Source organism: Bombus affinis, chromosome 5, assembly GCF_024516045.1.
Source record: "Bombus affinis isolate iyBomAffi1 chromosome 5, iyBomAffi1.2, whole genome shotgun sequence".
Taxonomy (NCBI): Eukaryota; Metazoa; Arthropoda; class Insecta; order Hymenoptera; family Apidae; genus Bombus; species Bombus affinis.
In genome coordinates, this window is record NC_066348.1 from 13,431,523 (window position 1) to 13,458,007 (window position 26,485).

The 26,485-nt window shown below is 38.5% G+C and overlaps 1 protein-coding gene across 2 annotated transcripts in view; it reads right to left on the minus strand.

Annotated features, from left to right (window-relative positions):
- Positions 1-26,485, minus strand: part of LOC126915956 (NAD(+) hydrolase sarm1) — a 137,811-nt gene that overhangs the window by 103,980 nt on the left and 7,346 nt on the right. Inside the window, exon 1 of one of the 2 annotated variants that reach the window (XM_050721211.1) lies at positions 19,258-19,814. The exons of the other annotated variant lie outside the window; for it this stretch is intronic. Coding sequence (XP_050577168.1) covers positions 19,258-19,344 — 87 coding nt within the window. The 5' untranslated portion in view covers positions 19,345-19,814. Of the gene's footprint in view, positions 1-19,257; positions 19,815-26,485 lie in introns of those variants that run through there. 2 annotated transcript variants of the gene reach the window in all.

The following is a 26,485-nucleotide window of genomic DNA, read 5'->3' on the forward strand; positions in this document are numbered from 1 at the left end:
AACGAAATTTAGAACTTGGAATATTCAATTGACGGGAAGATAATTTTGTTTCAAGATGTAAATTCTCTTCTTCGAAATATCCAGTAGGAAATCTCAATTTGCAAATCTCTAAATTTTCAAACTTCCAACTTCTACTGTTTAAATTTTCAAACTTTGAAATTACAATAGATTTTCAAATTTTTGAACGTTCAAATTTTCCAACTTGAATATTTAGACTTTGAAACGTTGGAAACGCAAATTTCCAACTTCTACTGTTTAAATTTTCAAACTTTGAAATTACAATAGATTTTCAAATTTTTGAACGTTCAAATTTTCCAATTTGAATATTTAGACTTTGAAACGTTGGAAATGCAAACTTGCAAATTTTCAGGCCTTCTGAATATTCGAATTCCCGGCTTTACGAATTCCCAAATTTCTCAATCTCGCCAACTAAAATTTCACATTTCCAAATGTTCGAATTTTCAAATCCTAATTTCTTTTAATAACTTTAGATTTATCGAAACAACTTCCTGCTTTCTTCCAACGGTTTCACTACATTCACCTCGAAAGGAACATCAACATTTTCAAGCGAATTCCACTCGAATTCCAGTGAATCGTCGACGCGGTACGATAGTCACGGTTGAGAGACAATCGCATGGGGAAACATGGACAAGGCGATTGTGGGCGTCGCGGTCGGTTTTCCTCGTCACCGGAGAATTGGTATTTTTCTGGCGGCGCGTTTGTGATGTTTCGCGCGGCTCGTAAGGCTGAAAACGATGAGCGACGACGAATCTGGAATCTTGTAGCGTGCGCATCACCGGTTAATTGGTCGAGGTGACGCGAAACGAGGTCGTGTCACCGTGACGAATGCCAGAAATTCGGTCGACGCAATGGCGAGCTTTGCCCGAAAACAGAAACGTAACAGGACGAATGAAAATCGAATTCAACGTACTCAGGTCTTCGCGATTGGATCGATCTTGAACGGAAGTCGTGATACAAATTTCACGATTATAAAGAGCTTGGGGCTAAAGCGAGAAAGGATCGCACGAACAGATCGAAGATTTTTACAATGGCTGGTCGTCGATGCGTTCAGAGCAAAATACGCGTTATTCGCAGTATGCGGGAAAAACACATAGGAAAAAAGAAATCGAACGATCGAACGGTGATTTGTTCGAGGCTGGAAGCAATGGGTAACGAACATCATGGTCACGTACGAGCACTCTGCATCGTCTCTCGTGACGATTTTACTCGGGAACCAGATGTCTCTAGGTTGGAAAGGTATGCGACCAGGAGGCTTTGTTCTCTCGGAGAGAGGCTGAGAATTTAACACGTAGCCAGGTCAGCCGTTAGGGAAGATCACGCCCCGATGGGAAGAACGTTGTCTTCGGAGAGTTTACTCTGTCTCCATAAGATCGCAATTCCGATACACGAGCATTTGAAAATATTTATATGCTAGATGCGATTAAATGAAATTGGTAATTGCTGTTTTAACCCATTGATTGCCGTGGCCCCAAAGTTGGCGATTTTTCTCGGTGTCTTTTATGCTTATAATCAAGCAAGAAACGTTTATGTAAACATAGGACATTTAAAGTTTTGTTAAAGGGTTATTACAAAGTTTGGCTGCTAAATATACCCTGTATATCTAATATCTTAAAAATCTATATTACGTCTATGTTAAATGTGTCATTAAATTCATAGAAATCTAATTAGGAGCTACAACATTTCGTAACAAGTTTATGAATTGTCTGTAGAAAATTTAAATTTAATATTACATAGTAATTTCCTTCGATTTTAAGATCAACGAAAACAATTCACCATGCAAGCTCGGCAATTCTTCAAAAACCAGCGCCAGAACGAGCAATGAAAATGTTCGAAAATAAAGCTCAATCTTCCTTTTCCGACTTGCCTCGAACTCCAAAGGCAATCATTAACACACTCTGTATAACTCTTCGATCGTAATTTCCGTAACACTTTAGATACTCGTTGAGTACGACGTACGAGTACTATACAAGGAGGATAGAGAGAAGAAACGAGAGAGAAAAAAGCGGGCAACAAGAGATGAACGAGTGAGAGTAAAGACAGGATCGCAATTAATAGGTGGAAACGAAGATGGTGCACGCTTCTGAATTAGACTTGCAAAGCACCAGCATGTCGACGATCAGTTGGGGACGGCGGTGCGTGTGCACCGTGGTATTAGCAAGTCAGATTTCAGAATCGGGAGCTTCGTCCGGACTCTGGCATCGCGGAAAATCGTCCGGTTTATTTGCATCGGCTCGCGTTTTAACGATCACATGGAAGATACGCGACTAAACGAATACACTTGGAGCAGAGAACGCGATCAAAATAATCCCGACGCGTGCTAAACGCGTTGTTCCACGAATCTAGTCCCTGTTCCCCCTGGTGAAACACTCGAGTTGTTTGTCGAATCTATAAAGAAACCCCAGCCTCGATAAATAATCCAGCAGCGCAGCTTTATTCCAACGGTGCTCGAGCATAGTCGTGGACGAAGACTCTGAACTGTGGTCGAGGTATAGTTTGAACGAACAGAAGTAAAGTTCCTGGGAGAAGTGAACCTTCGGATACGTATAGGTATTGTCTAACTCTGAGAACGTTCCTTTGCGAGATAATAATTTTTATTCGATGTAAAATTGTACTATATACAACATTCTATATGGGGTTCGTTTTTCGCAATGTTATAAAGATTGTTTAAATTATTAAAGAAAAAAAAATGTAAAGATTCGTGTGTCAGAGTTTTTGGATGAAAGATACAAGATACAGAAATAGGATGAATAAGACAATTCCCGAGTAAGCAGATTTTGTATGAAACGCTTAATGCGCTATTTGAAAAGAACGCGAATGATCTTATTAGTCAATTGAATAGATGTATTATTGAAAAAACGATACCAAGTTTTTGGTGTATAAATATGTAGTAGCGTATGTTTGAGTAAACACGTGGATCATGATGGATGGTGAAACGAATGGTTTAGGTGTCTAACGAAGAATCTGAGATTATCGGCGAGTAGAAGAACCTTGTATGCTATCAGACAAGATCTGGATAAGCGCGCATAGAGAAGAACATGGGTATTTGCAACAATGCGTTGTAATCACGTTTCGGTTTCCACGATGAAATCGAACGATGAGGCGCGTTACATCGAGCGAATAATAGTCACATGTAGAATCCCTTTAGATAGTCATCTACCACGGAATTATCCCGTCGTAAAATTCGCATGCATGAAGGAAGAAGGGACCTTGAAGCTGCCAGTCGGTCAAACTACGTCTACCAGATGCGACTATAGTCGAGACTAAAGATTCAAGATTCGAGATAGCTGAATAAAGTGAAGAACGCTTTAACCCAAACGAATCTCGACAGCAGTAACGCCTTAAATAACACTGAATATTAGGAAAAAAGAGGTAGAACTAACGCGAAAAATTTACAATGACGTATAAAAGTATCTAATTTAAAAGATCTAACTACGAACTGTCTTTTATTCGTCTAATTTATGCAACTTCTCAATTTACTTACTTAATTTGAATAAATTTTTCGTGTTTTATTAAATCGCCAGAATGACCGAAGATTTTATCATTCGACTCAATTCTCGTTCAAACGTCTATCAATTTTATTATTATTTCGAAATTAACATTTCAAATGTTTCGACCAAAGAGTTATTCAAACTCGCGAGAATCACATTACCGAGGAAGATTTCTCGTTTCCTTTGAAAACGTAAAAGAGAATTTTCATTCGGTTCGAAACCAGATAAGCTGAAACACACCTCTCGAAGCTGTGTGTCTGTGAAAAATCGAACGGAAAAAGGAGCAAGGAAAGCGAAACCGGTCGTGGAGTAGACTCAAACGATTGTTCTTGCAGTCGTAGAAAGTATCGAGGAATCGATCGTGTAAGTCGCTTAGCTTCTTACATTACCAGTTGCGCATTCTTGCACGTGCGAGACTGTTCGAATGCCGTCGACTGGTTTCCGTTGCACGGTTTTCTCACGCGAATAGGAACTTCCACTTACGATCCCTTATAAACATTAACCCATTAAGGAACAGGCAGTGAAATAATATGTAAAAGCTGCGTATACGCGATATTATTAAACAGACGTATGCAAATAAAATGAATCGTTGTTTCGTCGAAATGTATGAGAACGATAGATCTCGATCGTAGCAGCCCACGACAAATCGCAGTCACAAAATGATGTTCTATAGTGATCTGTGAAAAAGAATAGTTTATCACCGTGCTACGAAGTACTTCAATTTCTTCAAATTTTATTATGTAAAAAAAATATCGATTCTTGGAATTTCTTTTCATAATCGCATTAATTCAATAGAGATCGATAATCTGCACTGATTAGAAAAAAAAAAAAATTACAAATGGAACATAATGATAACGCTATGTTGATCCTTAATGGGTTACCTGGATCGAATCAGAAGAATTTGAGAATTTATCACTTCGTAAGGGACTCTTCGTACAACTTTGTGATTCGAAGATATTATCTCGTGGTGACGTTTAATTATGGGGTAGTTAGCCATGTAGGAGTAATGAAACTTCAAAATGGATATCCCTGTTTGGTAGTCGCGATCCGTGGGAAGGTTCACAAATGGATCGTTTGTCGTTCGATTGGTTTTACGAATGTACGAATGGATGTAAGAAACCTTCTGCTTATCTTTTCCAAAGACCTCGAGGATTCAGTGAATTGTTTCAAGGTTCACCAGGACATTCGCGAAATTCTTGGATTTCTTTCGATTTTAAATTATTGGTCTCTTTATTCGATTGCAAATACTTTGGAAAAATAAACTTTAATACTCGCGGTACGAATTTATGAGAGAAAAAAAGAAAACAAAAAATAAGAGAAGCACTCAGACCGCACGGTACAATCACAATATTTAACGTATTTTATATTTCACATTTCTTAAAAGAAGATTTCAAAAGAAATCTATTAACGACGCGATATCTTAAAGCATCCTAAGTGCTTCCTAGACGACTTTTTGCGCAGGCAGGCGAATAATTAGCAAACTTCAGAGCTTCCATTTCAAGCGCGGAGAGTCTCTTGATATTTCGCGGAGAAACAGAAAGGGTACGCGTCTCGCGGATCGATTTTATCTCGACGACGGCCCCTTTGAACTCCCCGCGATCACGCAGGCTGAAAGATTTTCCTCGAGCCGCGTAGGATGCATGCCTGTACTTCCGGCATCTTTTTGCCGCCAGTTAAGAGAACTCAGCGTGTTTACCGACCGTCTCATGGAAGAAATATCGCTCGAGCTAAATTCAAATAATCAAGGGATGTTTCTGGCATGGCTACAAAAGTGTTTCTTAAAAGACGAAAAAATCGAGGCCACGTGTCGACCAACTTTTCTCATGAACTACATCGCCTGTTAATTATTAGTACTTACCCTTTTATGATTTTACTTGACAAGATAATATCTAGTTCACGTTTAATTAATATTTTTGCAGTTTGAATATATTTTCATTTGCAATAGGTACTTTATACCCTACAATTACTAAGCTTCTTTCAACAAACCTTTTTGAAATTGGACTTTTCATATAAATTATTCGTAATATGTGGATGCTAGGGCTTATGGAAACTCCTTCCGTACAAAGATGTTTTTAACGCAAAACCATCGCTCTACTCTTTACACACACTATCGTTGCATCGTCGATATTGTACCATCCACAATCCAAACGACTCAAAATTCGCGACGTTTGATTGATATATTTATTGCGACTGTGTAATCTAATTTATGATAAACTGGCAGTAAGTCTAATCGCATAAAGATGCGATAAATCCTATTTCTTCTGTATCGAATCCAACACTGATCATTTCTAAACGAAGCTAGCGATTTGACGCGAAACTCACGTTCCTCGAGTACGCAAGATCAAACCGGAAGCTTCGATGCTTGCGACCCACGTGCGAAAAGTTCTCACCGGTGTCGCAATGGCGAGTGGAAAGAGAAGCCGGTCGTTGAGCTGCCCTTTAAATAGACGGGCCGCCTTTTCTCGTCGTGGGACGCCGTCTATTTCAAGACTACTTGCAACCTCGAAATAAAATCCGTGACTCATACCCCTTTGTTTGGTGTAGGTGGCCGGCAACAACATACAATTCTCAGTTACGCAGCCGTGCTCACGTATTCTAGAGTCTAACGAACACCAGACAATAAGAAACCTCGCCAGACGGACACTGGTCAGGAGATCTCCGCGGAAAGAGGAAGCTGTGTCTGGCTGAAGCCGGTGCGAAGAGGTATATTCTACTTAGAAGTAGAATACGCTGAGCCGATGCGTGGAAGGTTCGACCGGAGGACCAGACAATGTAATAAGCGTCGAGGAAAAATCAAGAAGAAAATCGACTTCAGTGGCACACTCCATTACATTTCTGCATTTTTGGGAAATTTGAGGGTGTAAAAACCTATCGAGTGCATACGATACGCAAAATTATATAAAACATTCAAAGTAGAATATTTACTATTTATTGTTTCTTAAACCTTGTCTATTTATATATATTAGGTTTATTGGATTAATTAATATCTCCAAAAATTCTTGAATATAGCTGACGTAATTAATTAATCAAGATTCGAGTGCCATCTTCCTCTTTCTTGCCTTCAGTCTCTTTTCCTCTTATATTTCCATTCTCTCTGTATTTCTTTTCCAAAAGCAACTATACAAAATCGAATAAAAATGCCCTAAAGGCAAAACGACTCATCCAACTATTACCTCCGCGTACCATTTTCTGTATCAGTTTCGTTTCTCTATCGAAAAACGACTACCTCGACCAACCCGTTGCTTTTTCACGAACGACAAGTAAATCTTGGATACGCCCACGCTGGCCGCGGTCTTCAACCGATAATAATTATTCAAATGGACCTTATATCCGGCTCACACGCGCGTGCAGGTGCCTCGCGTGTGCGTGACATCGTACCATATCGACGAGCGAATGTTTCACGCGTATACGCGTCTTCTCTCGTGTTCCTCGTCTCTTTTCTCCCCTTAATAAACCAGCTCGCCAGTCAGGTTGCAGAAAGAAGTCTGTGCCGCCTGAAACTCGTCTGCTTCCCTCTGATCCGATGTTAATTAGGAATATCGAACAGGAATACGATCAGGAATATCGAACAGCTACATCGACAATTTCCTCTCGTCTGTTGGATTAAATCTTCCGACCTGGTGTTTCTCTCGACGCGATTAAAACCGTAAAACGAAGGTTATATAGAGTCTTTTATTGGAATCAGACGAAGCAGTTTGGAACAATTTTCTTTGGAAACACCAGATTATGTATGAAATAAGTTACTGTCTTTTAATCGGATTATCGAACACTTATCGTAGAAAGTTTTCAGCAATAAGACGTGTTGGATGAAACTTTTTGAAATTCCATTAATAGATACCGTGACGAGCAGATCATGAACTTTTATGCAGTTTTAAAAAATTTACGAAAATGATTTATATTCGTAAAATATTGCTGTAGCTGTTGGAATACGTTCGCAAACTACTGTAACTCGTTCGACTGAGTTCCAACGTTCGATATTTCCATATGCATCGACATTAACGCGACACCCGTAGAAAGGAAATAAGGTCTAAGGTAAAGAAAAGGAAAAACCAACGGAACCGGTTAGAATGCTCGAAAAATGATAGACGTACGACGCACGGTTGGCATTTAATTATAATGCAGATTGTATCGGGACACAACGGGCGCAGATCAGTCTCGCCCCTAATCTGCATTTATACGCGGTTACCGTGGCCGCAGATTGCAGCCTACTTTCTGAAACGGTCGCATAACTGTCTCGTATTGTCGCGATTTTAATGAAATGGGCGATAACGGTAAACTATAACGAACGTATTATACCTTTCTATTCCTAAATCTTTGTCAGATACACCGTCGCAGAAACGACACACGTATACGTAGCTTGGAAAGAGGACATTTAGATAAACATCATCTGGATGGATGAAAAATTAATTTTTCAATACAAGTTGCCGCACGATTTAAAAAGATTCGTAGGAATTACTCGACTGTAAAATCTGTACCTTCGCTTTTCATTATCACGCATATAAAAACGCTAAAATTGAACATTGACGATAAAGGATATAAAACCACAAAAAATATAAACATTCAGACGAATGTTCCGATGCGAAAAAAGTCATCCATATTATTTATCTTAAAAGAATGAAAATCAAAGACGTGGAACGAGAAATCTGTCACGTCGCATAGGAAATCCGAGCGATCGTTTAAACTTCATCCGGTCGCCCACGCGTAACGTAAACAGGGCAATTGGCAAGAGACCGACAGAGATCGATAGAGTACAAAGCATAAAAATATAAGACGTAGTCGAAGAGAGTGTAAGGGAGAACGCTGCACGATTTCATTCATGCGCGACCCACTTAAATTTCATTCAACGATCGGCTTCGTGGCGAACCTTCGGTTAATACCGGTCCGCCTTTCTCTCTGCAAACTGCCCTCGGAACCTGTCGCCAACAGCTTCCATCCAGTTTTCCCCGTTGATACGCGTTTTACGAGTCAGCTGAAAAATTGCGATCTCGTAATGATGCTCGATTAATTTTTATGGATGAATGATATCGACGGATCGTGTTCGTAACTGGCGTTTTCATTGGCCAATAAAAGGATCGAATACTCGTACGACGTATGAAGAAGCGTTTCCCGTAATAATAAATGTATCGGTGGAAATAGGATGATTTTTATATTACGACTGGTTCCAAGGACGATTGACCATTTTTGTTGGTTTACGTCGAATCGTTGTGATGCAACGAATATGAAGTTCGGGAAAAGACTGTGGATTGAAAGGAGGTTGTAGGTACGAACTTTGAATACAATCGTTTCTTTTGGTTGGACCGTCGAATTGCGAACGGATGTGAATCGAATTGTAATTCTATGTTTGTTTTACTGACAATGTGACAATTGTTGCTTGGTTTCAGGATTCAATTTGCAGTGATATTAAATGAAAAGAGAAAGAAAGCTATCGTATATAAATAAAGTCATAGATGTGCACAAGCTGTAGTTTCGAAAAATTTCACTGAACTATTAAATTTAATCCTCGTTCCTAAAAATAAGAGATGTAATACTTAAATTTCTATGAATCTAATCTTGCAACTCTTCTTGAATTTCGCTTATTTTAACCTTGTGCAATTCGCGGAAGAAATGTAGCTCAAGGATCACCCAAAAAGGGAAATTGCCTGACAAGTGAAATATTTTGCATGATTGTGGGCTACGAAATTCGCAAATGCAGACGACGAGAAATCGCTAATACCGCTCGATTTCTCGTCCCTCGAGCTCGAGCTGACTCGACATACGTGCCAGCGTGCAGATAAGCCAGCAGAAATGGCTTAATATCGTGCAACGTGCACCGTGTCTTGTTACCAAACAACCGGTTGCTGATAGTGCAACAATATTCTAGAATGGAGAACAGATAGCCAGCGTTGTTTATCGCATAGCGGCAAATCGAGTCGATACGTCGGCCCGCGAAGCTCGAATAAATTTCCTCTATCTTCATCTTCTCCTTCGTTTATCCCTCGAAGGAAAGGTAACAAATTTTTTCAAAGAATATTTTAATTTCACTAAATAATTATTTTAATCCTATAAAATAGTATAGAAGATATCTGCATCTCTTTGCAATATTTTCTCGTATCCTTTTATCCCTAGCACAGATTAAGAGCAAACTCCAAGCATTTGAACATAAATGAAACGCATAAATGAAACAACAACTAAATAAAGATGTGAGAATCTACCCTAATACCTTTTTACCACTTACTAAATTATATTATTTTCCTTCGAATATGTCTCGCTATTATACAAAGTTTTATACGAAAAATATTGCCACAGCTAACGCCTCTATTATAATATCTCAAATTTAAGATGTGTGCATAGATTGTTGCGTCTACCTGCACATCTGAAACATGTAAACGAATCTATTAATTTCACATCACGCAGTGCAACAAAATACGTCGCATACCAAGCAACGAGTTCCTTCACGTTTGCAGCTCTCGAGTTTCTACGCTACTGCATCCGACACGATACGATCGATCCATGGAATGTCAGGTATTTCCTGATTGTGAAACCGACCCGTAGAAGATCCGCGAACACGTTCTCGGGGCTCGTTAAAACACCACACACGCGTGGTTCTCGATAAATCAAACTGTATCGACTTATCGAACAGACTGCAATGATGTAACAGAGGCCACGAGTGTGATCTTCTTTTGGACTAACTTCTTGAACGCGCGTACGATCTCGCTCGTGCCATTAACGAGTGACGATGATCGAGAAATGAAGACATAACGACTTCGAGGAGAACACTTCGAGGAAGCTGCACTTTTTATTCCATCTTGATGACAGAGCTGATGTAACCGTTTTTTCTTTTTCTTTTTTTGCTACGTGCAATTTGCAACTTGTTTTGTAAAAAGTTGTTTTCTAAAGAGAGATAAATTGACATAGCGATCTAATAGAATAGCACGTATATTTCTGTTCATAAATATAAAGGTACTTGTACAAAATTAGGTACATTTGTAAAGTTTATTAGGAAATTATTTATATTACTGTAATACTTGGAAACATATTTGAAAAACATACTTTTTAAACCTTATTTTTACAACCTAATCTCACGTTTGAAATTTATGACAATATTATAAAAAAAATTTTCATTTAGCTTTGAATTTCCGTCTGTTAAGTATTTCGTGTCTCTCTTTTTCAGAATTTTCATTTTCCAATCTTTCGTGGTTTCGTTAAGTGAACAAATAAAATTCGACGATGACGCGTAGAAAATATTGCGTAGAAGGTACGTTTTCCCTTATATTCCAACTATACCATTAACGCATACTGTTGATTCGATTGTTTTGCAACAGATCGCGATTTTCATTTAATCGCTCGCGTCATCAACATTATTTGAAGTTTTATAAAGGTACAAGTGGAAAATAAACAAGATAATATCCGAAGTTCCATTCTATACAAGGTATGTTTCTACTTACGTTGCATTGGCGCCAAAGGGGCAATCAAACAGATCAGGCGATTCGATTTCTCTCGCAACACACTGCGTTTCTTATTTCGAATCTTTTGCGTCAGCGTCTGTGATTTTCCGCGAATCGACGGCTCGTTAAAATACGTGGTCATTCTAATTTCTATTTTGTCGTAATTTTCTACTATCTACGTTCCTTAGATCGATTTATCTGCTTCGTTTCCAAGTTAATTCACGTACAAAGTTTCTGAGACATTTCAAGGATCGAAGATTCCATGGAATAATCTCCAATTTGTCTGACTCACAGATCAAGCATTCGATAAGTGAAAACACGAATGGTTCGCTATCGAAAAACTATAGAAACTACGCGTCTATTTCTCTTCTTTCGCAATCACCGCGCAGTCACCCTCTATATTTCACAAACGTTTCTTGAAATACTCGCATTATCGTCAATCCTACATCGCTAACAGACGTCCAATTTCTCTGCAATTAATTTCCTGACAGACGTATCACGATTTGCATTGCTAATACGTTCGAAGGTTCTCCAATAGAGCGGCCAAGACGAAGGGAAACACACATGAAAACGGTTTATTGCGAAATGGAATTCAGAATGGAACAGATGCGTTCTCGAGTAAGAGCATCGAAAGGTTAAAAAGAATGAAATGCACCGATGTACAATATCTTCTATTACCCAGTTGCCTGAGACGAGGCTTGTCAACAGCTTAACGATGACACGTATTTTCATCAGCGTGATTCGATACGAAGAGGAATTTAACGATAAATGGAAAATAAAAAAAAAAACGTTTAATCTATTTCTATTATATTTATTTATAAGCTTAAGCTTACTTTAATCTTTCGAAATCTAAAGTTTGCTGTTATGCGATGATTCTCCCAGTTTTCAGATCGTAGCGCAGTAGAATCGTTTTTGCAACGTGTATACACGTTATAGTCGGATTACCTGTAATGTACAAACGAATGCAATAAATGTACGAACGTATAGGAACGTTTTAGGTATTCGTTATCTGAAAAAAATAAATGAATAAAAATGGCAAATGTAAGCAAGTGTTTAGAAATCGACCTACATACATATATTGCAATTATTGCGGGGCAATTAAAATTGGTTATGCTTCGCCGATTTTGGCATCGATTTGTACGGTTAGTTGTACGATCAACGGTGCGTGGCTCTGTCGAGCATTTCGTGATTGATTCGATTTTTACAGGTGAATTCAGGAAAGACATTAATTAGATTTTTGAACTGGATTAGAACTAGAATTGGGAAATATTCGATAGATTGGTGTTGTGATAGCTTAATTTTCTCACTAAGTTAATCAATTAGTATCACCCTACACTTTCGAGTTTCATATCAACCATCTACTCTAACGTTCCTTAATGTAACAATTCTTTTTCATCGCGACGATAATACGTGAACCATTTGATCTCTTTATCGATAGATTAATTGAAGGTATAGGGGATAAATTGCTGTGCTATTAAAGACAATGCCAATCGAATCTAATTCTATTATGATACGGATAAAGTTGACCAATCGATCAATTGTTTGTATTTATCGGAGCGATGATAGCAAGGAAAAACAATTTTACAAATATATATATACAAATATATATCAATTTCGTCTCCGCTGCTATTAACTAATTTTCAAAAAGATTGCCATTCTAAAATCTTGATCGGTATGAACCATACTGGCAGAAATCGTAAAATTAAACAACATTATGATCATCGTTCTTCAAGACCGGGACAAGCACATCTACTTTAATTAATCAACATGACTGGCAACAACCAAAGTATCAATAACACGTCCAACAAAACACATCTTCGAGTTAATCACTGATCCCACGCATCTTCCATAATCTAGGAATAGCTCAATGAATTACTCTCGTGATGCAAGATCCTACTCTTACTTCTCTTCCCAATATGTAAAATCTAACCAGAAGATCTATCTTGGTAACAATTAGCGAGCGCTTCAGTTGGCAATTAGATTTCACTTAACCCGCGCCTCGAAGCGACGCAAAAGCAAGTCTTCAGAGAACAGAAAGAAGACAAACGAGAAGGATGATGAGTCTCGTGCTGGCCAGACGTTGTGCAACAGATCGTTGGAGGAAAAACTCATCAAAGGCGGGCCGCTGCGACGCGCACATACTCCGCGATGATATCTATCGCGATGATAAGAGCATCGTAAACAACCCTGCGAAAGCTTTATCGGTGACCTTTCGACGCGGCAGCGATGCTCTAATTGCCATCGTCCCCTTTGAACGAGCTGCGCTTATGCGACGATAACGATGAATCGTTTAGGTGAATAGAGATACCCCTAGTTACTCGATTACTTTTAATTAACCCTGTGCCAGGCTTGGTCGAGATCGGTCACGCTGCTGACTAATCGTTTCCTTCGTTCTGGTTCCATTGTTGTCAAGTAATAGACACGATGTTAGCTATTTTGATTGATGGTGATTTTAGTTACTGTGTGTGAGTGGGTGTCACTGGAAATCTGTGACGTTTCTTCTTCTTCGATCCTTGTCCTTGAGTGTTTTATGATACGTATAATTAGAAAATATCATTTACTCGAACGATTTTGGTCTGCTTAATTAAAATGTCCTATCTATTATTTCGAAATCGCAGAAGATCGAAGTTTCGTCATTTTTTAGCTATTTGTCCTCGGATAAACAACAAATTCACAGAATTGAGGTTTGAGTAATTGAACCATTCAGAAGCTACATTGATCAATTTAATCCATAAATTGAGAAGTACAGAGAAGCGATGATGTTACGGACACAGATTTTTACATTTACTTTAGAATTTATAAAATATGTATAAATATTCGTATCATCTTCTTACGATGAACAAACTTATAGAAGTAAGTGACTTGTTTCTTGAGAATTGAATATTAATCGTATACTTATGCGACGAGATTAAGAAAGAAATAAAAAGTGGAATCGGTTTGATTTGTGAAACGCGCAATTTGTCCTTCTTCGATCTTTAAATACTGGACTCCGGTCACTGATAACGTGAAATAGGAACATCAAGGTACAGTGATATCTAATAGATCGCGTGTAATCCATAGAGAAGGTCGTAGGTGGCAACGATAATCGGCTTTCTTTCGATCGGAACGCCATCAATGAACCGTCTAAGCGGCTTACGATTAACGCCACGTCGATTCTGTTCGCAATAAATTTCGATACGATCGGTACAAAGTACGCCACCGACAATTCATTGCATACTGAGAGACAAGATCTCGTGAACGAGAAATAACAATGCACTCTTGCGTTAAATTATAATTCCAATTTAACCGCATAGCCATTTTTATAATCGACTTGCCTTAATCAATTTTGGGTATCGATTTGAGACAATAGAAGATACGGAAAGATCATCGATGATGAAATTTATAATGTGTATAAATCGTTTCGTAGTTTGGCGTGATTTCTGTGGCACCCAAGATTGGTGAAATAGTAAACCACGACGTGGAAATCCAAGGCGAACATCGAGGCGTTATCGCGTTGCAGCCAGGTAACGAGATTAAGTTCGTTACTACGGCGCCGAATGATGATCAATTGTGGTGAAAAGGTCGATACGATCGTAACAGCTGTGTGAATTGCGCAATTTACACCTGCTAGAATTTAAGAAAACAATAACGATTTCTATATTCAGATATTCCGTACAGTATAATAAAATATTTATCCCAAGAAACCGATATATATCTATGTATTTAAGAATATGTTGTACCTGATCGTACTTAAAGTAAATCTAATCAAAACATGATCTAATCTTTTCAATTCAGATCAAACGATATTTAATCGAACGTAACTCTATATACCGAAGCTCTATACACCGAACATCGAGTTCACAATAAAATGACAAGTGGAATAATAATCTACGTGTTTGGAATAACATTATCCATATGTTTTAACATATTTGCCTCATGAATATGTTAGAACTCGAACTCCTTCTAACAAAAATCTGAAAATAAAAGACATCGTTGTTTTCTAAAGACGATTTCGTCCTTCGATGGAAAACAGGTTAAGGAGCTACGTTCAGGAAAACGTGGCATTCCATTATGTCCGAGCAGTCGCATCTCCTGACATTGTCGTATAATAAATGCCTCCCACACAAGACACACGACTGATTTACAACTGTGACGGTCGAAAATCACCAAGATGAATTACTACCGGACGATGGTATCGCGTTGAAGATTCCATCGACGTGAAATCGGCAAGCACGCCCCTTTCGCAATTAATGAAAACCTGGTGGAATGTGAGTGCATCGAGCAATTATGCGACAGCTAGACTAGCGTAGCAGCCAATCGGAAGGCGATACCTCCAGGGACGTCACGGGGCAAATAGGAGAATTCTATTATTAGCGTTTAATGCGCGGATATTATGCGGTAACCCTGTCGAGGTGGCATCCATCGAGAGTGGCCAGGCTCGATCCTTATAAATAATTCAATGTGGTGTCGCGTGTGCACGAGCGTGTGCCCGCTATGGCGGATCCTTTATAGTTTAAAAGCTCCCGTACATGAGGATACGTGTATCGCGATATACGTATGCGATACACATCCCGCATTAAAATACTCATGCGATACAGTATCCGACTGATTTCATAGCTAGTGAGTATTTTCCTGTGAGTAACATCTTGCTCGTGAAATATATGTTTTTTTAACGAACGATATAACATAAAAGAGCCATCATAAAAAGAGAAAAATGAATCCGAAACAGGTACATGTTGGGTTCGTTCGATGCACAGCGTAAGAGAAAGAATCTTCTACCAGGAATCGTAACAGTCGTAAAAAATGTTATAATACGAGAGGTAGTATTTTAGTTGAAATGCTCTTCGGTATGGAGTAACCATTATGGGCTATAAGAACAGTGTTTGGTTATTAATAAACAGTATCAGGCTGGAAGTTGTTTTTCATTACCATTATTGACGAGGGAATTTTTTTTTATGTTACCAATAACTGTTCCCCGTTATCAATAACCATAATAAATGACGAAAATGTTCTTGATTATCGATAACCATTATCACTGACGAAAATCAGTTTCCGCGTGAATGCTTATCGTGAAACGTGTATCGCAATATATATACATATGCGTTGCCTTGTGAACGAGCTCTAAAAGGTGAAAAAGAAGAGACGCGAGCAGCGGACAGAGGGAAATAAAAACAGAGCCGCGGCCTCGTCAGTCGGCCAAGGCTGCAACTGGTGCACGTGTGGGCTGCGACTGGTACACGAACTCGATCGTTCAACGTGATACGCAGACCGGTGTATCCTTTCCTACGATTTTCGAACCACTCGTATGGTCCAACGGTTGATCGACGTTGCGTCGATCACTCTATTCGACACGATCGACCGTGCCGCGTACAAGGTGCACGCGTACTTTGATTCAACGAGCGTCATCGTTAACGGTGATACTCAACGATATGCAGATTACGGCGGATGTTATTGTCGAACCAGATTTTCCTTTTAGTCTCAGTTGTTATGATTCTTGAATGTCCTTAAGTCTCATTTAGATTAGTCAAGAGATTTTAATTTAAGTCGTTTGAATTTGAGTAATCACACTTGCATATACATGTCTGCATTGCATATATAATAGAGTGAATGTTTCTTGAGTGTCGTTCTATATTGTAAATATCGATTGCCGAATTTTGCCAAGTTTTATAAATAAAAGGAAATGATAGCATGGACTTCGAGTTGATCTCGAATTGGTGGGTCAAGGCTGTGATTCCGAGGTGTGGGCGGACCACATCCATGCACCGATGGAAAATGTGCTAAGTCGATCGTTTTTATGAGATAGCCGACGGCTAATTCGATTTGCATAATATCAATAATTTAGAATCAACAGATTGCTGTTTCATCGAGATCTAATTACTGCAAACTCATATCTATTTGCTATTTAGTGTGATTATACATGTTACGCGTTCTTCGTATCAAGTTTGTAAAGGTATTTTCTGTTCGTTAGATCGGGAACTCGGATATCGCAATAAATTAAATTAACTTAGACTAACGATAAAACTTTTAATTACGATACTTTCTAAGTACCAAATAAGGGAAGTCTCTGTCTTTCCTACCTTAATTTATATTTCATTACTTTATATTCCAAGCGCTAATGCAAGTTTCAACTATTTAATTAATAAAATTAAACGATGTTAAAGTTGCAATATTCGATATTTAAAATAAGAAATTTTAAAGATGGGATTTGTAATAATGAGACCTCTAGTGACTAAAGGAGACTATAAAAGGTATCAGAGTATCAAGTAGGAGTGTACCTGTGGAGGCGTCAACAACAGCTCAAGGTCAATTATGTTTCTACAAATAAGATTCCATATACAAGCGTACACATCCACTTGGAATCTAACTCGGATGTTATTCATAAAAACACCAGTGACCTTGAGAAATAATTAACATACCACCTAGAGAAATAATTCTCTCCTTCGAATTCCAATATACTTACGTTGGGATGGAAAGTTGGAATGTACAAGGGTTAAAGAAGGTCAAAAGCGCATTAGAATATCAAAGAGAAAGGATAATAGGTGAAAGCGTCAAGGCCGCTTCGTAAGAGCTTTTACATTCCTTACATGGCCCTAAAAAGGCCGACTGTATAAAAACTTACCTGATTTATCTATATAACGATATTACTAAAATACTACTGTTACTCTTACTATAAACAGTTCGAATAGGTTTCAAGAAAGGAACTTGCTGTCGATTGAATCTCTCATATACCGAGATGCTAATGGGGTAATTATCTCGTAAGAAGAAAAAAAGTAGCCTTCGAGATCCTCGTGAAACGAGAAAAATCTCCTTGTAAACAAAAAATACTACAAACTGCTTGTGGAATATGAAGACAGTGAGTGAAAGAAACGTCGTTATGTCTGAACATTGGTTTGAACATTGATTCGTGACTCTGGCGACAATCTGGTAAGATTGAAAGGCAAAGCGCGAAGGAAATTCGATACGCTTGTACCTCGACGATATCTTCAGCCCGATCTCAAAGCATCGTAGTAACGTATACGAACAAATCGCTGAGATTAAAAAGGGACGACCAGATAAAAATGGCGACTGGGCGTAGACAAGCGTTCCCAATTGACGACTTCAATTCGAGAATCGATACGCTCGATACACGTGTATTTCATTAATGGAACCGCGATCTCGATAAAGACCACACGAAAGTTCGATTACGGGATTGAAACTAAACGAGGAACGCGCATAAGCGTTATCCTCGGTCAACAAACGTAAAATGCTCTGATAAGCCACGATATCGGCGAACGACACCGATAGTTCTTGAATAAAGGTGAAAGGAAACTGGATTTAAGCATATACGGAATGAAACCGGTTTGAATCTACGAACCACAAGAAGGAAGCGTTTTCCTGTGTCTGGTCAAATGGAAATCAACGTGTAATCTGCAAGATGCTAACATCTGGCGAATTTCTCGCGATAATGTAATTCAAAACGGAGAAAATGTACGAAGATTATCAAAATACATACTTGCTTGATGGAGAGATTGAAATTTGGCGCGCTAATGTTTCTTTGTACTTTCACATACGTTTCGTAATACTTTTATTATCTCATTTTATTCCAAGCTAATTACTGCCTTTATGCTTTTTACAATTTTAAACAGAAACTTATTGAACGTTATAAGAATTGTAAAACTTTGTGACTGATTTTTATCAAAAAATAAATTCTGTTGTTAAAGGCGATAACCTAACCTTTATGTGTTTTCCACTATCTTCGGTTATTTTTGATACTGATTGGGTATTACTTATAGTGGCTCATAAAAGTATATTTTTAACACTTATCATAGAAAAAAATATCATTATACATGTATATCGTGTGTGTTATACAAAACATTTTGTAATTTCATTAATATTGTAAGGGGCATTATATTGTCAAGATTTAAACCCAACCTTAAAATTTATGTAGAAGTTGTAAGATATTTATTGCGTATTTAATAAAAAGTTAGTAGACAGCATTCAAACAGCCATAAGTACTGTAATTTCTATGTACATTTTCAGATTTATTTGATTAACTCTAACAATGTAATAATGATAATCAAGTCTCATTACAGTGCTAATGAAATTTCAAAATATTTCGTATGGGACACAAAACATTCATTAGAGGCACCTGTATATAAATGCTGGAGTACTTTTGTGAGCAACGTTACTCGTAAAAAATTGAGTAATAGTTATAAATGCATGTAAGGACTGCATTAGTAACCTTTACATTAAAGATAATACTTATAATATTTCATAATTGTCTTAGGTAAAATTCTTCTTATAAGAAGTAAATAATAAATAAAAATTTATGTGCGCAAATAAAATTAATGCAGAAGCTAACATACCAGTCGGCTTCTGTAATTCAACGAAGCATCGTGCCCTGTGGTTTGACGGAGCTGCTTGATACCTCGTGGTGGCGCCGCAGTGCGCATTTTCCACTTAACCTCACTTCCTTGGTTTATAGTTAACTCATCACTACATTCACGACGAATTGTACGGAGAATTGCATAAAAACAGTACTGCCGTATAACTGTTTCTACTCAGAGACGTTCGCGGGTTAATGAGCACATTGCGTGCATTGCGTTATAACAACGATGCACGTAGTGCACGCCTGTCATGTGAATAGTCGAACGATTTTTACGCGACACGTTTTGAAAAGTTGTCCCGCCAGAAATCATAGAACGCGCGCGTTCGATACAGATTATAAACGAAGTCTTTCACCGCGAGGAAGTTACATCATGTCTGAAAGGTCACTGGTCGGATCGCCACGTTCACTACGATTCACCCACGTAAATTCTTTATTGCAATATCAAACATTTGTCAAATTATATTAACGTGTCATCAAAAACAAAGAGTGTGTAGTAGCGCTACGGTAACTGGTCAGAAGTTGGAACTAGAGATGGAAAAGTATCGATTGTCATAAACATCGTTTACCACCAATAGTTTGGTATGTAAGTATCGATTATTATCGCTTATTTCGGTAATTAGATTCCATACATTTTCCCATTCAATGAAATCTTTAATAGAATTATCGACTGAATTATTTCTTTCTTCCAAAATATTGATTTATTATCTATGTTTGAATCTATAGTATATCAAGTTATTCTACTTTTTCAACTGTTGTATATTAGAATACTGTTTAGCCATCGAGTATTCTAAAAAACAACAAAAATGGATACGACATGTTTTCCCTTGTGGTTTTCAATTGCCACGTAGAAATTGAATTACTAACCTGTAATATAATTTGCTACCTGACTAACGATAACTATCTGTATTAGCTAACTATTATTTTATCTATTACTTTAATAGGTAAAATTCTACAATTATATAATATTTTAATTGTTCTCTATTTCGAAAATCTATAAATTACATTCCGGTATTCGTTATGTCACGTATGCTACATATTTTTAATGATACATGATTCACTGTACGGAATTCGTAAGAACTGGTGGGGATAACAATGGCCTGTTAATAAATCATGGATAGTTAACGCAGCACTACTGTATTTCGTAGAAAGCGTGCACGCACGAACAGCTGTTAACGTTCACTTCTGTCACTGAAAGGTAGTTACGTTTTTTACACTTTCAACCGCGAGCGAGTTTATTCGTGACGGATAATATGGTCGTAATTATCGCGGTCATCCTCGTAAATGTACGACAATAACTAGCGATAGACACTGGAGGCGCGAGACGACCGACGAAAGTAATGCGGCTGCGCCATATGTTGTCTACACTCAACTTCTCGATCTCTCGAAGCGTCTCCAGTACGATTTCAAATCCACGCGCCCACGTTCACTATTCGTTTGAAATCCTACGAGGAGCAGTGGCGCCTGGGTAAAATATTGCGCGGACCAGCACCAAATCCGGCATGGCGGCGCGTGATGCACTAAAAACTCGACGCGAGTCGCAAAACCAGTCGCGTAGTGGGGAGAGAATCTTTATTATTCAACGAGGAGAAGTCATTCTTTCGTATTAGATTTCCATGGAGATTCGAATTACTCCCTGGATCGAGATACGTTGTTCCGTACAATGACCTCGAGCAACGATGTTTTTAAATGTACGAACGAGAGAATTCGCGTTTCACGAACGTTCGAGTCGAGCAACACGATCGCCACCTGGTAGCTCCGTTTCCAAACATACGTGCCGCGCAAGTGAATTATTACGAAACGAATCAATCTCGCTGTTCGTTCCTGTTCGAATTTCGTAGGAAATAAACAGGTAAGGTACGAATAAACGTTCTACTATATAATTCGACTTTTTCGCACAACCTTCAGCTACATTTATTGGCTATGTCAAGGTTTAATAGACAAACTTTGTCGGTATGTTCTATGCGCATAACCACTCAATATAAACATAGGTTATTTGAGGCTTTATTAAAAAGTTATCTTCCTGTTTGACTATAGAATATACAAATGAAGTTTGTTAACTTCACCTGGTACAAGCTGTGCATCACCAGGAAGGTCTATTAACGTAACATAACCGCGAAGAATGTCAACAATGTATCGCGAGTTAACAACTATTCCCACTCTTCGCTCGACGAAAAACCGTGACCGTTATGGCGCCACAGAAAGACGCATTTCGTGCGATTAGCGTGTAATATCGTGTCCGCCATTATCATATTTCTGCCTCGCTTGATTCATATCGAATCACAGTTACACGGGGACAGTTTGGTCGTTAGCGGTTCTTTCCTAGAAGCCAGGCATTAATATCCGCGGGGACGCCGCTAGACTTTACGACCGTACGCGGCACGCGAATGGCTTTATTTTCGTTAGAAACGCTGATCGACGTTGTATTCTGTTACGTGGTGTGTACGCCCACGCGATCACGTAGTTAACACGGCTGTACACGTACGAGACGCCGCCGGCAGTGTATTGGCCCCCGCATTAGCATACACCAAGGAGTGTACAGGAAATGCCGAGGCTTCATATAGTATTTTTTTCTGCAACTCTCATAGAAGCCACGCTGCCGCCGCCGCGCCACGCAGAAATTTAATGCAAGCCAGCGTCGGAAACGGTGAACGTGGCTCCCCGCGGTTTCGCTGCATGTTTACAGAGCTACCGCGCGTTTAATGGCGCCCGGGACAATTTTTCAAGCACCTAGAAACGGCTCCCGTGTGCTACGGACTTCATGTCGTGGATGATTAATGTCAAGGATATTATCAGCAGTTATTTTCCGAATCCTCGTAACTATCGTAATTTAGATACGAGGCGAATTACGTATCATTGTTAAAAGCAATATACATGTTGTTTCTTTTCGCGATACTGTGAAGATACTATGATTAGATGGTCGATATTATTGTAAGCTAAGTAGGAGGCGAGGCGCACGGGATTGGTAAAAGGAATATGTGTTCTTTTTTCGTAACGTTATAAAAAGGATGTCTTAAGATGTAATTGTTGTGTGCTATTATAATGTATATTTTGAAATGGAATTATTAGGTATTATGTATAATTCTATACTAGTTAAGATACCGAATGTAGATATATAAAAATGCATATTGTCCTTGAAAAGTTGGAAAGTATGATTTCAATGAAATGATCTCCTGAATCTTTACTTTTGCTATGTCAATTATGTTAAGTACCTTGCCTTGTAAGATAATTACATATTTGATTCTAAAGACTCTCTCGCATCACTTAGCATTTATTTATTAATTTAGAAAACTCACTAAATTTGTTGGTTATTCAAAATCAAATATAAAGACCAGCTCACGTAAAATCTTTAAGACATTAGTCACTTTAGGAAGGAAACTATACAAACGTAGTTAAAATAGCTAAGCAACGCTTTAATGGTGCGTAGTATGTTCATGCAAACGTTATGAACGAGGCAGTACACGCAGATGACTGATGCAAACGTTTGGAGAACGTAAATTCATAATTTAAAGCGAATATTATGTACATTTCTTCGAAATCGTCGGGTACGCGTACACGACGGTCTTGTAATTCCACCTTCGATGCCACTTTTACGCGGAAACGAACAAACAATTTCGTCTATACATTCTCCGCATAATGATAGAGTTAACGGGTCGTTATGCGAATCTCGATAGGGCCTCAAGCGAAATTATACATGTATTAGACATTTTCCAGGATAGTCGAAACATGCGTGTGGTCTATAAAGGCAGTAATAATCTCTACAGAATTTGCGACAATGTTATCCTCCTGGCTGTTTCTTCGAATTTCATTTTTAACTATAATTTAGTACTGTTTTGAATCATGTTTCTGAACCACGGGAAAAGGAAACGATAAATACAGTGGCTTATGGAAGTATTCGGCCACCTTTTACGAATATATTATATTATTTATACGAGGAATTTTTAAATTTCAATATCACTATAGTAAAAACTGGCTATCATGATTATATTTTTAAAAGTTTATTAACTTGTAACTTCTATATTTTCAGATTAGTTTCAAATTCTTCCAATAAAGCTACTTTCGATATAATGTGTGTCCCATTACAGTGCTAATGGAATTTTAAAATGTTTTATATAATATATACAATATATACGTAGATAAAAGTTTTCTATTGCAACTGGTTCACATAATTTCGTGTGCCACTGTAGTTCAATTATAGATTAGCAATCTTTCTTGGTAGATCTATAGTTTTATGCTTCCCTGACTATGATAATGCTAGCTTCTCGTGTAAAGACTTCATTCGCCTTGTTCCCATGACGTTTATCCGCGCTCTTATTTTCTAACAAATTAGGTCTCCTCGCTTGATTTGTGAACATGTACACGGTACAACGCGTTTGACAGTAAGCGATTTATATCAGTGCTTGCCTTGCCTTGTTACGCGGTTGTCTCATTCTTCTGTAGCGCGTAATCGATTCAATCATCCTTCGCGATTTGTTGCGCGTCTTAGATTAAAGGCAATTTTCAATGTCGTTTCCTTTGATCCGATCCTGCGCCACTCGCCTCTTCGTGGAACCGGTTGAACGTTGTCGAAGTTGATACTCGTAACAGATAACTATCTCGCGTTTAGCCTGACTACACTTTTCTTGCTTCACTCGCACACGCACATGACTTTACACTTTCACATTTCACTTTACACTTTGAATATCAAATTTTTGCATTCTTGACATAAGCTTTCGGTTTATTTTCAGTTCTTTGTGATGTATCTTATAAATATTCTGCGATTCACAGAAGATGTTGGAAATATTTCTATCATAAATCTTCTGAACATTGAACATGCATGATTTATAGCAGATTTTTTTTCCTTTAATATAATTGATAGCCAACAACGGGACACAATTTAACGTTATCAGTTTGTCAAATCCAAACTTTGGAAAAACTTTTCACATGCACCAACCTAATAATATGGCTAATTTAAATTAGACATATCGTGGCATTATATTTTTAATGATTACATGTATCGCAGTGTATTGAGACATTTAGTGGAATTTTACACAGATGATCATAGAAATCCACAATTAATCCACAACCAAAGGGAATCCACATCGGATCAAAGATGAAATTCGCTTGATATCGACAGCTACGTTTAGTATAAACAAGATGAATCACGCAACTGGGCATTATGCAATGTCTCCATTACAATCGCGATTGTCGTTTAGATATGTAATCCTGATCTTGATTGATCACCAAACAGTCTCGGATCTGCGTGCCTCGAATGTTAGCGGAATAACTGAATCTAGCTGAACTATCGACGTCTGATTGCCTAATGATATACCGAATGACATTTGATATCGATTTTTCCGATAGATCGATCGTTCTTTCGTACAATCCTTGCGTATCCCTTTGAAGTCTTTCGAATTCCAACGAACAAACATCGGTTGTACGGTAAAAATTCCTCAAGAATATTTTACAGGAATAAAGGTTGATTTGCATCGTCGTAAACGCGGTTATTACGAACGAACAATTAGGTTCAGGGAATGCAAACGACTAAAGATATCGGTCACGAGCTTGATTTCTACAGCGATTCTCATAATGCCCTAAGCTTCAAATACTAAGGTTAAACGTGATTCTAGTAGTAAGGAAGTCGTTCGACTCGGGATTCTTCGGTGAAATTCCTGGATACGAGGGAATATTCTCGCCAGGATTGGTTAGGCATTCCATTGGGAGCATAGGAACGGTCGTCGATCTGAAAAATGATCCGTTTTAGCACAGGATAAAATGTTTTATCGCGTTACGCTGTTAGATCCCTTGGGCGTATCAGATCGTAGAATTTCTGCAGATTCCAACGATTCCATCGTGAGGGAACGATCGTCAGGTTCGTAGTAACGATTATGCACGCGTATGCATCATTCTAAATGAGCATCGGGATAAATAGACGATAATCGTATGCGCACTTTCGCCGCGACGAAGAACAATGAGACTCGATGAACGCCTTGACCTAAACCGCCTCTCGACGTTGCCTGCGTACCGAGAAAATGTCGATCAAGAAGTACCTTCCAGCGACTATAAATTAGCCCTCCCCGTCGATGCTTTTCCCAGATCGTCGGATAAATCGGAAAAGAATCAACCGTCATGTAATAAATTATCCAACGTCCGTGATTAAACAGAGATGAGATGCCGAAGTGATAGTCGATGCAGGAGCAATAAAGTAGCATACGCGCAATATAAATGTAAATAGGCGTCGCTATGAGAAATACGTTAGTATCTAATCTTTTGATTAGAGTCGTTTAGACCGTCCCTGGCAATTCCACGTTAATTAGTCATTAACGCTCGTAGATTTCTGTGCTAACGGTTTCGATCTATCTCAATTAATCGTGTGTCACTTAATAATCGAGGAAATAAAATAAAAATGAACGAATAGTCATTCGGCCATTCATTCGATGAAATTACATGCTTCGTTTAATAGGACAGTGTTTTCGCAAGATCGTCGCGTACAGAACGCTTTCATATGAAGATACAAGATAAATTGTCCGCGACAACGGCTCTGGTCGAAGTCGCAGGCAATTAGCATCCAGCCACGACTTGCCTCACTTCTGTTTGGGAGATGTACTGGCGTATCGTGGTCCAGAACACTGATCGTAGAACATTGTATTGACTGGCGATATCAGAATCGACAAAGTTATCGCAATGCAAGCGCGAGTAGTCTCGTTAATCACGATCCAGGCGCCTGGATCGCGATCGAGCCGCGAGATCTCGACAGTGACACTCCGCGAGCTACCTCGCGACGCAGCTCTTTCTCTTCAATGTTCTCTACGATGTTGTGTATACTGTTACGGGTGCACGTGTTGCCTAGCCAAACTGGCGTTGTAAATCACGCGATTATCTCGTTCGGGATCGTACCGGTAATCGAGCAATGCATCTGGGACTTGGGCAACGGTGGCTTTACATTTGTCCGAATCACAGCGTGAATCTTAGATTAATCTCAAATCGATTTTCGTTTTGTTAATCGTGGTTATCGACGTTGATCTATTTACGTATCCATCTTGAAATCAAATCCTCGCTTTTATCATATTGTACACGTATGAGTACTATGAACGAAGAACCTCGATAAGAATCGAATGTAATTTTGCTATCTATCGTTAACTTGGATGTGATCTATCACTTGCTTACAGAAAGATGATTGCAGTCTTATTCCTTTTTGTAATTTTGTTTTCTAATTGTTCTCCTAATTC